Here is a 14,026-nt window from a genome sequence, read left to right as displayed (position 1 = left end):
GAGACCTGACTGATAGCAGCAGCAGAGAACAGTTACTTTCCAAAGGCAGAACTTGATTCCTTTAAACATATAAATAACAGTGTACCACTACAACAAATACTGCCAAGGAGCACTTCTTAACAAGTTTAGTTAATTCAGAATAAATACTAAACCTACTTCTGTAACACTAACCTTTAAATACGTGAACACTTTCTAATGTATAAAAGGACGATAGCATCTGTAGTCTAGGACTGTAGATGCCCTCTTCCAATGCTGCATACTGTTTCCATGGCAGCACAGGCTCCCACTAAAATGTAAGGGGGCAGGGGGGGATGATCAGACAATCTACTCCCCAAACCTATTCATTAGAGCCCAAATGGGCTACACTGATGAAATGCCAGAGTTAAATCTTAATCACCAACAATCCAGAATGCTGGATTAATGTCAGCGTCGTAAAACCTTAAGAAAAAGCACTACACTTCAAACTTTAGATCTGGTGAAAGGCCTCAAAAAAAGAACATCCAAGTGCAACCACACACATTTCTAGGCATCCATTTAAATGACTTTTTCTGAGCTACACACACACACACACACACACACACACACACACACAAGCCTGTGACTTCAGAGGGATTTTTTTTAGATGAAAAGATTAGGACAACTATCACACTGTGTTTCTAGAGAAAATGTTGGTTCCTGTCACCTGAGCCTCTTGAGGTTGAGTTTTCTAGAAAAGGCAATGGCCCTAACAAAGAATGGCAACCTCAAGACCCAGCTTGTTCAGGAGGGTCTCCCCTAATGCATCAGGAAAAGTGATGCAACAGGCAATTCCAGAGACTAGAAGGAGACAAGGAACACAGTTTGAAGTGTTTGGCTGAGTCTGTGTGCTGTGAAGATGGGGAGGTAAGCAGGAAAGGCATAGAGGAATAGGCAGCTGAGCTATGGGGAGAATGACGGGGAGGAGACTGGGGCGGAGACTGGGGCGGAGACTGGGGCGGAGACTGGGGCGGAGACTGGGGAGGAGACTGGGGAGGAGACTGGGGCGGAGACTGGGGAGGAGACTGGGGAGGAGACTGGGGCGGAGACTGGGGAGGAGACTGGGGCGGAGACTGGGGCGGAGACTGGGGAGGAGACTGGGGCGGAGACTGGGGTGGACTAAGGAAAGGCTCGGGTTTGGAACCAACCAGCATACTACAGAACGGCTGAAGGAGAAGCAATGGCTAGAAAGAAATTCTATGAGGGGAAGAAATGTTATTGAGGGTTGGAGTACTATGAGCCTGGAAGGCAGGAGGGCGTGGATGATGCTTACACACCAGTATAGGAAGTAGAGGTAAGCAACAAGGCGCAGATCAGCAGTTCCAGGACTCTGGCATGTACTGCCTCAGGCTGCTGTGGACTCAGTGTGGAACATCAACAAACACAGCGGCTTTTCTCTTTTTACTATCAAGGTCAGTGCCCCCAGGGACAAAGAGAATTCTATGAAACAATAAAAGCTTTGACATCAATGCCATTTACTACAGTGTAAACACTTTCCAAGCACTGTTGAGAAAATCCTATCAGAGCAGGAAAGAAAACCTCTTGCTACTCTTAGTCCATCTTTATGTCATTTAAGGAAGTCGAATGGAAACATTAAGAGAATGTAAAACAAAACAAAACAAAAAAGTGGTCCACATTCCTCCCCGCACCTCCCACCCCAGTCATTAGTCTGTTGTTTAAGGTGACTGTCATTAACCCATCTAATAACTGGGAATTCTTGAACAGAAATTTGAAAGAAAAAAAAAATGTCTTACGTTCTTCACTTAGAACCTGCCCAATTTACCCTCTTTTGGCAACTGCCACAGAGGCATTACTACAAAGACATTCTCAAAATGTAATGTCTGCTATGACATTAAAATGTATCAACGATTAAGCCAACAGTTGGATCCATGGTTTTACCACTTGCAGAAAACAGGACTTTAGAAGGCTGGCTCTATTAAGACATCCAAGTAGCTCCTTCAGACTACAGGTACCTGTCCTTCCCACCGAGGTCACCTGATCATTCCCACTGTCTCTGAAGAGACGGATCAGTGTGCATCTCAGATTCTCACCTTCCCCCTTCCTACACAGAACACTTCCCAATTTGGAATACGCAAAACCAGAGTTCTGAGGTATGATCTAGTGGATCAGTAGATAGGACTGCTCAACTTCTGTCTTGGAGAAATGAGTGCAGAGACTCTGCCCCTGTTTCCTTCTTAAGACCTGGAATGACACTACTCAAGAAATCTGCCAGTGAAGACAGCAGTAACCTCACCAGCTCAGTAAGATGGGTGAAAGCGGAATGAAGACACACAGCTAAAGGACAGACAGAGGCAACGAAAGCGGACTCAAGCACACTGGTGAGCGAGTGAGGAGACCACCGAGGACCTGTGTTGTTAGCATTGCCAAGTCACTGAGAAAAGTTCAAAATGCCATTTATCTGGGGCGGGGGGGGGGGGGGGGGGGGGGGGGAGTGGTGGTGGTAAAAACTTTCATTATTATTTCTATTTTGAAAAGAAGAAACTTCGGCGTTTTTAGTACACAATGGAAACACCCGAGGCTCCTCCACATTAGTCATGGGACTAACATCAGTAAGTGATGTGATTTGAAATAATGGATGCCACATGTTGGACTCAGCAATGAAGTGTCAAATAGAGCCAAAGACCCACCTGCTAGGTCCAAGTAGTCCTCAATCTAGCTGGTAAATACCCGAGGGTATGACAAGTTTACTTCAGCAAATATAAGAAAAATATGGCATGCTGGTCCTACCACCCAATGCCATGAACATAGTCACTGAATTCCTTGTTCAGTGTTCCAATATACATCATGACAAAAGGAAATTCCACAGCTCTCTCCACAGCTTGTTTTACATTTTATAGAGGGCTGTGAATATCAATCCCCATGAGGCACTGCTCAGCAATGAGGTCAACAGCAGGGCTGTGCCTCTCTCTATCTGCTTCTGCGGTTCTTCAAAGTTGCTAATATGAAAAGGGCTGAGGAAACAGTGTGTAGTCAGAACAACTAAGGATAAATACAAGCCAATCAGGGTCCAAACACAGAAAAGTCTTATCTTACATGTCTGGATGGGGCTGTGCAAGGCAGGGGGCCATTTGTAGAGAGAAAGACTCAAGCTAGCACTCCATCCATGTGGCTTCTGCAGCAGGATCCACACAGCAGCACACTGACAGCCAGGCTTCTGAGTTAGTACAGTCAGCTCCTCGAAAACACTCCTGCAGGGGCTTCCTCCCAGCACTCCCACTCCAAGGGAGAGAAGAGCCCTGGTGAAAGTAGCCAAAGGACCACAAGGGAATCTCCAGCCCCCGCTCCCCCCACCCCCCAGGAACAAGCACTCTGGAGCCCATGCTACATGGACTGCACAGCACAAGCCAGTTTTTTTTAGATGATCAAAACTGAAAAAGCAGAGTGAATATAGTAATTTACAACTCTGTAACTAAATAAACACTCAAATATACAGAATACAAAGGTACCTTTCGAAGTAAGCCCATAAGTTTAAGATATGGACTAAGACAATATCTCATGAAACAAAATTATAAAGTAAAGCCTTAGCCAATCACAACTTAAGATACATGTCATCAATAACACTTGAGAAGTTGTTTTCTTTACACCACATTTTTGCCAATAATTTTATTCTTTATCATACACACACTCAAAGAGCCCTAGACACAAGTTGAAGGAAGTCACAGAAGTAAGGGGTTCATCAGCTACCTGGATTTTATCATCACTGAAAGCTTCTTAAACGGAATGATTAAAGGTGGTATTAAATTGTCAAGAAGTTACCATGTTACACACTTGTTTACAATTGAGAAATTGGGCATAATTAATTTCTGTACATAAAATGTGCATTAGTATCATGGCAATGCAAAACCTAATGAGAAATTAATTACAAACACTTTTAACACAGAAACTTAATTATTCACTTCTGACTAAAACACCATAACATAGTTAGTAGTCATTACACAAGAACAAAATTGCTTTGAAAAACAATTCTCAGCAATATGAATCAGTGACTTTTATTAAGTGTAGGACCTAAAATTGTGAATTTAAAACTAACAACCTTTGATTATTTCACAATGTTCAAATGAAAAGTGGATCAAGATATGGTCTTGAGAAAGATTATCAAAGAATACTCCTTTTACTGCTTCGCTGAAGGTTAACTGAAGTGCTTGTATATTTGCGTATCAAATGCCTTGGTGACCAAGGCCACACTAACATAGTAAAACGTACTGCTTGAACACAAGAATGAGAAAAACTAGTCTTAACAACCATTTAAGCTTTGAGAAATCACGGTCCATGAATGGCACATGTAACCACATATAAAAGTAGATATGGTTAGGAGAGAGTGAATCCCTGTGTTCTGATTCCAGGAACTAACTTTAGACAGCATTTCATAACCATGAAATAAAAGGAGCCACATTATCCCCAGAACAAATGGGTGAGCTACTTACTTGAAAGTAAATATATAAAAACAAAGAATATTTGAAAATGATACTTAAATCAAATTGTCTAAAACACCAGTGTATTCCAGTTTAAAATGCATGAGGACCCAATGCTGAGCCAAATTTTAGAGATTCCCAGAGGGAGCTAAACATCCTAATTGTCCCTCCAAAAGCAGCAAGAGTGAATACCTCAGGTGACACTCTATTCTAGTCATAAGGGAGGTCACTGGGAAACTAAGGAAGTCGTTTCCATCAGTGGATCCATATGCAGCTAAATAACTGCTTCTGTATTAATGAAGCAAACAGTTTTCAAAAGCTAAGTCAATGTTATCGCTACATTCTTAGTGGGAAAAAATATTTCTCTTGAAAATGAATGACTACTTCAATAAATTTAATTTATAAATCTAAGCATTATATTATACCTAACCCTGAAATCAACAGCTAATAAGTTAATGAAAGGAAAAAATGGAAAAAGACTAATTCAGGATAGATAGTTTTAATATGTACAACATAATATAAGACGCACATTCTCACTTCCCCTTCTTATAATAGGCCTACCTTAAAAAAAAATTACAAATACCTTCTCTGTATGTATATTTGAAAATGAAATTTAAAATAAATTCTGATTTCAGAAATAGACATATTCAGACCTGTTAGTATCTAAATTCAGAAACTTCACTACCCTAAGGCAAAAACATGGGATTATTCTCAAATTATATCAAAAGCACCATTAATACAGAACTTTAATAAGTTTGTAGGAACTTATATCACAAGTCAATGAACTTAAACAAATTACAGATTAAAATGTACCAGCTTCTTAAAGAGCCATCACCATACAGCAGGCAAGTTAGAGATCAACAGAGAAGCATTTAACGTTGTTAGTCATGCCAGGAATAGTTTGAGAATCACTCCCCTTAGAACTACCATTGGAGTGTTAGGAAGACAGGCGTCAAGGGTTAACTACAACACAATTCCCAGTTCAGTTTAGTGAATACAGAAGTGGAAATCAAACGATACAGAAACCAATTATGCTAAGAACATCACTTCCGGTGCACTCCGTGAACAGCTACAGGCATGAGGGGAGCCAGCTCCTTCCCGGGCACGGAAGGAGCCAAGCGAGGCTCTAGCTAAGTGGCTGGACTGGGCAGGATCACATGGTTGACATTTATCATGAAGTCACAACTGCCCCACATGGTGAGCCCTGCATAAGCAAAGAGAGAGGAGGAGGAGGCTGCTCCATTCGACAACCCAGTGCCTTCATTCCCTGAAGTTACTGATTATGCAAATCCAAAATGACACAGGTCTTTCCCTGAACCCCTTCATTCTGCGACGTACCATCAACACCATCTGTAGCGTCGCTTTCCTCTTCTTCTTCTTCTAGCATTTCAAAAGGAGTCATTATATCATAGAGAAATGAGAGGAAACCATAAAACCAATCTGAACTTTCCTCGGCTAAAATATTAAGGACTTCCTCAAGAGAATCAATATTTTCATTACTGCCATCTTTGGTCAGGCCTACATAAGAATAAAGGAAGAGAGAAAGAGAAAACGAGAAGACCAGTTAGGTGGAAAAGGTTAAGCTTAGGCAGCGCGATCTTAAAAGGGAGGTGCATCGTGGTCACAGGCTTACGGAAAGGTAATGTAGAAAGTAATCAGCTAAGAAGCACACTTCGAGTCTCCGTCCACCCCACCGACCTCACGCTCCTCCCAGCTCCGCAGTTTTACCTCTTTCCCACTGGAGCCTCGGGTGTCAAAACGGGTAAAATGTGTCACCAAACTCTGTACACAGTGATAGGAAGAGTGAACAGAAATACCAGAGAACAAACCTCCAAACTGCTCAGTGATGAACCAGAGCTGATCATCCACGCTGGAGTAAACCGTGGGCGCTCTGAGCAAGCAAGCCACCAGGATTCGAGTCTGCAGCATCTCAGGGGGGCATCCAGACACGCAAATATGTAATGCACATCAAACTCCTAAACCGGTTAGTGGAACAGCACTCGTACCACTGACTCACGGCCCTCCCAGTCTGCTCAATAGTTAAAACTAATCATCCTCTCTGCCTGCCTCTAAGACCTCTGTGGAAGGCTCTGGCAGCCAGCCGCAGGGGGACATCCCTAACTGCTCTTCCCCTCAGCCATGAGAGGAGGAGCTCTTACTGCAAAGACTCCTGGTGTCTGCTGTTTTCTAAGCACTGTGGCCAAACAGGGCCCCGAATAGAAGAAATCAATGTGTAAATCGTCATGTTTTTCTCCAGCAGGGAAATGGCCAGGGGAAGGGAAAGACTCTGGAGATATCAAATCAGTGCACTGCACACTGAACAGCCCAGCAATTTGAGGAAGAAAAGCAAATGGCAGTTCCAACAGGAAGAATATGAACCTCAGAACCTTGGAGCCTTTGTAACTAAAGCCTGGTCATTCCAGGCTCTACAACACACAATTTCTCCATGTAGCCCAACTACTAGCTAGACAGACTGACACACAAGAGATAACAGAACGCTCGCTAGCTGAAGTCAGAAAGATTACAGTGAACATCTCTGCATTTGTCAACAGAAGAACTAGACCCTATCAGTTTTTTTTTTTTTTTGGGGGGGGGGGGCGGGGACACAAATTGCAGCTGGTAGTTAATTATGTTTGACAAGCTCCGGGTGTTTTTCAGGGAACTTAAGCCTCCAAATGCTATAAACAAAGACCTTCGTTTCCACCCAAGAACTGTGAGAAAGAGTCTTCTCCCTAACTGTAATACTACCACTGTATATTTAGAGAAAACACTGTTTTATTTTGTTTTCCAATGTGCTCTAAGTGCTTCACATTACTACAATAAAATAGGAAACTTCTGGGCTTCAGTATGGCAGGTGGAACTGAGCAACAGATATTTGGACAGTGACCCAAGCAGCTTGTAGTTGTGTGGGTGGTGTATGTGTATGTATATGCTTGTGCGCACATGGGGTAGTCTGAAGAGTATGTCAAGCATCTTCTTCATGACTTGGTACTGAGCCTGGGACGCCTTCGGGTTCAGTGATTTTGCGCTGGATGTGAGAGTCCAGGCAGGTTCAGAGGGACCCAGCACAGGGTCTCTCATGAAACAAGGAGACCACCGACTAGGCTAGAAGAGCTGGACAGCAAACCCTGAGGGATTTTCCTGTTTCCACCTCCTGATGAGGAATGAGCTTCTGCAACTGTAGGATCCAAACTCAGGTCCTCATGTCTGTGCATGAGGTTCACCAACTAATCCATCTCAAAGCTCTGCATCTATAGTTCTCAGAAGAGGAATACACCAATCTGAAGAGAAAAACTATTCTGGGCATGTCGTTTTTCTGAACCTAAGAGTCACCCCAAACCAACAGTAGGGTGAGTGCATTAAATGCTGGGTGAGTTCCATGCTCCCCACTATGGCCTCACATCTCTTTCCAGTCTACACTTAGCGCATGCACAAGGGACTGCTTCCCGTGGCGCTGCACCACACCTGCCATGGGTCCGCTAGGTGCTGGCTGCAGGACGAGGGGCAGGCGTGCATCCTCGAGTGAGGGTGCTGTAGGAAGTTCCCCTCCGCACTGAGTGCTGGGACCATTTACTACTGACAGTATGTGGGAAATACTTTTTTTTTTTTTTGGAGATTAAGAAACAATTACATGATTTTCCCTTCCCTGCCTTCCCTCCAAGCCCTCCCACTGCTGCCCCACCCTCTTGCTGTCTTTCAAATTCACTGCCTCTTTTTTTTTAAAGATTTATTTATTTATTTATGTATACAGCATATGTGACTGCAGGCCAGAAGAGGGCACCAGATCTCATTACAGGTGGTTGTGAGCCACCATGTGGTTGCTGGGAATTGAACTCAGGACCTCTGGAAGAGTAGTCAGTGCTCTTAATCTCTGAGCCATCTCTCCAGTCCCCCTCACGGCCTCTTTTTAATTGTTGTTGCATATATGTGTGTATGTAAAAGTTTCATTAAGAAACTGAAACCAAAATCATTTGCATTTTAAACAATTTGGCCCCAACAGTAGGAAATTATAATCTCCTATTTCCAAAGGCAGGATTTGTACATTTTCAAAGTATATCAGGAGACCGAGAATTAGTAAAATCAGTAACAGCTATTGGTCTTGATTTACTCATACTTCTGTACTTGCAATTCAAGGTTTGGGGGAGGTGTTGCTTAAAATGTTAAAAGAAAGCAACATGTATATTTCCACAAATTGGTATGATTTAGATTTAGACTTCAAATGGCAGGGGCAGGGGGAAGGGAATGTAGGAAATAAATGCCAAGTCTGCGGAAATTTAACACATACATTTCTGTGCCTCTTTGCAACGTCAGCCCTCCTCCCTCCCTCCCTAACTTGGCTTCCTGCGTTAATCTTAACTATCCCAGTAGGAAGGAAAGCAGGCTTGGCCTCTTAGCAATGCGTGCTCTGTAACGGCTCCCCCATCACACAGGGCTTCTCAACACTGGACCAGGTTCTGTCTTTGTAGACACCTGCAAGGAACTTCAGCACGCTGAGCTTTAGCTCCCTCGAGTGAGAAAAGAACCGGAGTCGCCCAAGTCAAGCAGAGCTAAAGCTGTACTGGTGCAGAGAAGAAACACCTGGCAGTGCATGGTGACAGTGGCAATGGGCCTGGGAGTCATCTTTATTAAGTCATAAGCCAAGTAAGAGCTGAGACCCGTACAGAGCACAGCTTCAGTAGGAGGTCCCCCACACTGGGCTCCACCTCCTGGCACACTCGCCTAGGAAGAAACAGCTGCTCACACCGTTTCTGTCTACCTACAACTGGCAATCCCCAGCGTTCAAGTTAACTAACACCTTAAAGTGGTTTAAAAAACCCCAGCTTAGAATACCTCTTAGAATCCAAAACAAGTTGATTGTCTAGTTACAACTCTGTCATGGATTTTTCATTTTGGGTGGTGAGTTAGTACACAAATATATAGCCATTAGTGAAAGTGTAAAATCCCATGTGAAGCCACACAGTTTCCATTCCAAATGACTTTCCTAACTGTACAGAAGTCCACTGAGGCAGTATACACTTTGGGTCTATAATTTCAGTGTGCATGTGTGAGTGTGAGTGTGAGTGTGTGTGTGTTTATATGCAATTTTTATATTAATCCAAAACACACTCAAGTTATTAATATTTAAAAAATACAACAGGATTCCTATGACATTAGCTTTTAAAAGCTTCACTATTCAGAATCCATTTAAAGTAGTATCTTAGAACAATAAAACCACTTACAGCAAAAAATTCAATCACCCTCACATATTACATTGTACATGATTTTATTTCACATGCCTAAAACTATGGTCACCTGAGAATTTAATGTATGTACTGAAACTCGAATTTAAATATAAAATGATGCCATTGAGATGAAATCAAGAGCTATCCTGAAAATTGTACAGTGGACTTGCCACTGGACCCAGCAAACACTACCTCCCACTACACATGCAGAAGGAAACAGCAGGCAGAACTGAGGCACAAGCTGGCTTACAGCTGACCACAACTAACACTTTCACATTTAGAACTGTTGTAAAAGGAGGTGATATCTAACTCTGAAAGCTGCTGAACTGCTCCACGCCTTCCCAGGTCTTCAAGATCAGAAATACACTCAACAGTTTAGCTGGCAGGCTATTAAACTTAGTACACATATAATATCAGGCCATAGCTACTGTTTTGCTAAATAATTTGATATGAAGCTTTAGTACATATTGTTTCATACTAAGAAAAAGGAAATGAGCTGCTTAAAACCAGAAATAACAGGCTATATTACACAAAAATATGCATATTCAAATCAGCACTATCCTTTCTAGTAAGACAGTGTTTTAAAACAATGAGGAAATACCAATCTTTATTTTAAGAAACACCTAGCTGGTAATGTGATTACAAAGACAGAGAGAAGCCCAAGACTGCCAAAGAAAGGAAACCGTGATTGAAGACCACTAGTTCATATTTTAATGTAAAATTTTAAACATGAATAGGACATTAAAGATATTTATTGCCATGGTTTTATTTCAAAATTAGCTTATGCCAGATGAGAAATGTATATTTTCATCTATGGTCATATTCTGCTGAGCATGCTGCCCCATCTGGTCTCACTATGGAAGTTAAGCCAAGCTGGCCCTGATCAGTATCTCAATGGAGAAACTGACATCAGAAAGTCAGACTAAATTATGTCAAATGATGCTTTTTAAAAAAATCTGGCCGGGCGTGGTGGCGCACGCCTTTAATCCCAGCACTCGGGAGGCAGAGCCAGGCGGATCTTTGTGAGTTCGAGGCCAGCCTGGGCTACCAAGTGAGCTCCAGGAAAGGCGCAAAGCTACACAGAGAAACCCTGTCTCGAAAAAACCAAAAAAAAAAAAAAAAAAAATCTGTTCCTCATTTGAAAACACATGAGGACATTATCTATATCTCTGAACATTAAGTTCATACTATGAAATGTTTAAATGTGAAAACACAAATGAAGTTCTAATTGTTAAAAATTAATATGCAAGAACTACATGCTCACTTACAAAAGAGATTTGAAAAGTCAAAATGAAAAAGTGGCCATTTAGTATATCCACAAAAACAAAATATTACGTTGAAAAATAACTTCCATAAAAGATTTACAGTTTCTGTGGATAATTATTAAAGTAATAATCATTTTATTATTATACTTCATTATATGTACTTTATTATATATAATAATACATCTAACATTAAAGAATATTAAAAATATTCTTTTGACTTCAGTATCTTAACTCATTCTAACAAAAAGAAGGAAAGAAATGTACTTGCCTAATAAAACTTTTGCATCATCCACATCAAAGTCTCCATCACCGTCTGCATCATAGACTCCTAGTTTTCCTACAACAGGAGAGAAATGATACACACAGGAAAAGAGAAAACAAATTTAATAATGAACCATTTCTCACTGTAGTTTTTAGACATCATAAATGTTACTTATTTCCTCTCTTTTAACTCCTGCAAAGCAGAACTGTAAGAATAATTACCAAAACTCACAGGCGGGTCACCTACAGAGTCAAGAAGTTTGCAGCTAACAAATCTTAACATACAAGTGAGAGGGTATTTCCCCTAAAGATTTGGGAATATCCTGATCCTATCACTTCACAATAATCTTACTATTCGCTTCAAAATATTTTACATAAAAATGGTACATATAAAAAAAAATCAACCCATTTCTCACAGCTGAACAAATGCATAAAATTTGATGTTTCATTTAACTATCAACAATGAATGCAAGCTAAGCTTCAAATAAAGATAAAATATAAATAAGTCAACAGAGAGCATAAGAACCTTATGGAGTAAAGGATGAATTGTTTGATACTTAATAATAAATTACAAACAACAACAAAAAAGCATGCATCAGTTTAAGGGGGGGGCTGTTCTGGAAGTATGTAAAACTGGAGGCTTCTTGAAATGACAATGGAAAAATTTATGGTCACCCATTTAAATATGTCCCAGACACTGGACATCCATTACTTAAGGAAAAAAGGGGAAGGCTTAAAAGAGAAATGGTGAGAAGCCAAGTTCACTCAGCCTCCTCAACACTGGCTGTGCTCTGCCAACACTTTCAGGGTGCTGTCTACAGGTTTAGCATTTCAAATGAGTCTAATACAGACCATACCCTAAAAAATATTCCAAAATCAACATGGTTTATAATTCATCATTGGACAAAAACTATGGGAAAAAACATAGTACACAGCAATACTTTAAAGCAAAAACATAGCATTCTTATGAAAAACACTTGGCAGTAAATACTGTTTCCAGTTCTTTAATTCAAAGTACATTAAAGATTGCCTAAGGGCAGGAAGGAATTTTGGTACAGAACAAAATTCCCCAGCTCACTGGCTCCAGCTTTGCTATACGAAAGTCTGCTTAGTACACACACAAGAAAACCAGCATGAATGCATCCAGTAAGAATGCAGCGATGAAGACATTATCCTTCCTCTAAGAAAATGAAAGAAATAGCCTGTAAGTCAAGACTATCAATAGCGTAGTACTTAATACTGTTTGAAAGGCTGCACCCTTCCTGACAGCCTTCTAAGGGGAAGCTAGTCCTGCCACTTACGTTCTTGATGAAGATGCCTAAGTCAGTAGAGTAAGGATGAGGTCTTAGAGACAGATGCAGTACACTTAAAATGCACCTCCAGTTGCCTACCTTGAAGTACCTCTGATAAGTTATAACGGAAGTCCTTTGCTTTGGCTGCATGCATGCAAAAACATGAAGATTATTATTTATCATTAAAGGTACACATATTACCTAGCAACATAGTAGTGTAAGTTAATGAAATCATATTTTTGCTTATGCCAAGCTAAAGTTCGTTTAATTTATTCATCTGTTTGAAGACACTTTCCTTAAGGTAGTAAGGGAGACAAACATCAGTGAGTGACAGATCATACGTAGACAGACTGTGTTCTTTTTTGTTCTCCTCTCCCCTAAGAAAGATGGCAACAATCTATGACGGCCCAGGAGGGCTAGCGGAAGTGGGTGGGTCTTCAACACAACATTGACACGTGTGCACTTTCTCACCGACCGGTCTTTAATAATCCTTAAGTGGATTATTAAAGAGGGAAGCCATAGTTCATAACTGCCAAAAGTGAAACCAAATGATCGTCATCGATGGCTACTAGATAAACAGAGTGTGGTATATCCGTATGATGGAGTGTTACGCTGAACCTCACACATATAACCTCACACATACAATGATGCTGAGCATACCAGGCAACTCACAAGGCCACACGCATGTCTATGCTATGCTCAGAACCCACAAAATCATCCCAGAAAGTCAAAATGTTGAGGGAGGAGGGAATGTCTGGGGAAGAATGGGTAACAGACACGTTCTAAAATTGGATGATGATGATAGTGCAAAATGATGAATATATTAAAAACCAATGAATTGTAGATTTTCCGGTGTTTACAGTATTTAACTTATGTTATTTCTCTCCATTTGTAAAACAGATGGAAATGAAAAGTGGTCAATATAAAACAAATCATTTTTAAAAACTTCAGTGTGGCTGGAGAGATGGCTAGGTGTCTAAAAATGCTTTCTGCTCTTCCAGAAAACCCAAGTTCAGTTCCGAACATCCATATCAGGTGGTTCATGAACCTGTAACTCCAACTCCAAGGGATCCACTGCCCTATTCTGACCTCTGTGGGTATCCACACATGGCAGACACCCACATAGGGACCTAGATAAAAATTTTAACTTTTAGTGATTATATGAAGAGAAAGGAAAAAAGTGAGATGCTACTAGAAATACCCCCAGGAACTTCCTACAGAGCATGGAGACACACACCTGCCCGTGCGGTCAGCAGCAGTCACCTTAGCACTCACACGTCTGTGTGCACACACACTCCTGTCTCAACAGCCATGGCAGGTGCTCCTTGTGAACCCTGGAAGCCATGGCAGAAGGACCACTATAGGGTCCAGCCTGGGCTACAGACTGAGATCTCAAGTCCAAGCCCACTAAAGGAAGCAGTTCATGATCTAAAATTTTCAAAACTCATAACAAAATTAAATAGAAAATATAGAAAATAGTGAAAATGAATTTAACAACATTTGTTTAGATAGAAGCTTCCACATACCACAAGAAATAG

General features: G+C 41.2%; 1 protein-coding gene across 23 annotated transcripts in view; it reads right to left on the bottom strand.

Annotated features, from left to right (window-relative positions):
* The window catches only part of Asph (aspartate beta-hydroxylase), a 230,008-nt gene that overhangs the window by 171,189 nt on the left and 44,793 nt on the right, over positions 1 to 14,026 (bottom strand). For 7 of the 23 annotated variants that reach the window (XM_076563922.1, XM_042270860.2, XM_076563924.1 and 4 more), the window contains exon 3: positions 11,204 to 11,272. In XM_076563922.1, coding sequence (XP_076420037.1) covers positions 11,204 to 11,272 — 69 coding nt within the window. Of the gene's footprint in view, positions 1 to 3,616; positions 5,967 to 11,203; positions 11,273 to 12,587; positions 12,633 to 14,026 lie in introns of those variants that run through there. The other 16 variants (XM_042270857.2, XM_076563916.1, XM_076563918.1 and 13 more) reach the window with 4 other exon arrangements.

Source organism: Peromyscus maniculatus, chromosome 2 (assembly GCF_049852395.1).
Source record: "Peromyscus maniculatus bairdii isolate BWxNUB_F1_BW_parent chromosome 2, HU_Pman_BW_mat_3.1, whole genome shotgun sequence".
Classification (NCBI taxonomy): domain Eukaryota; kingdom Metazoa; phylum Chordata; class Mammalia; order Rodentia; family Cricetidae; genus Peromyscus; species Peromyscus maniculatus.
Note: the sequence above shows the minus strand (reverse complement) of the source record. Positions and strands in the feature narration are given on the sequence as shown.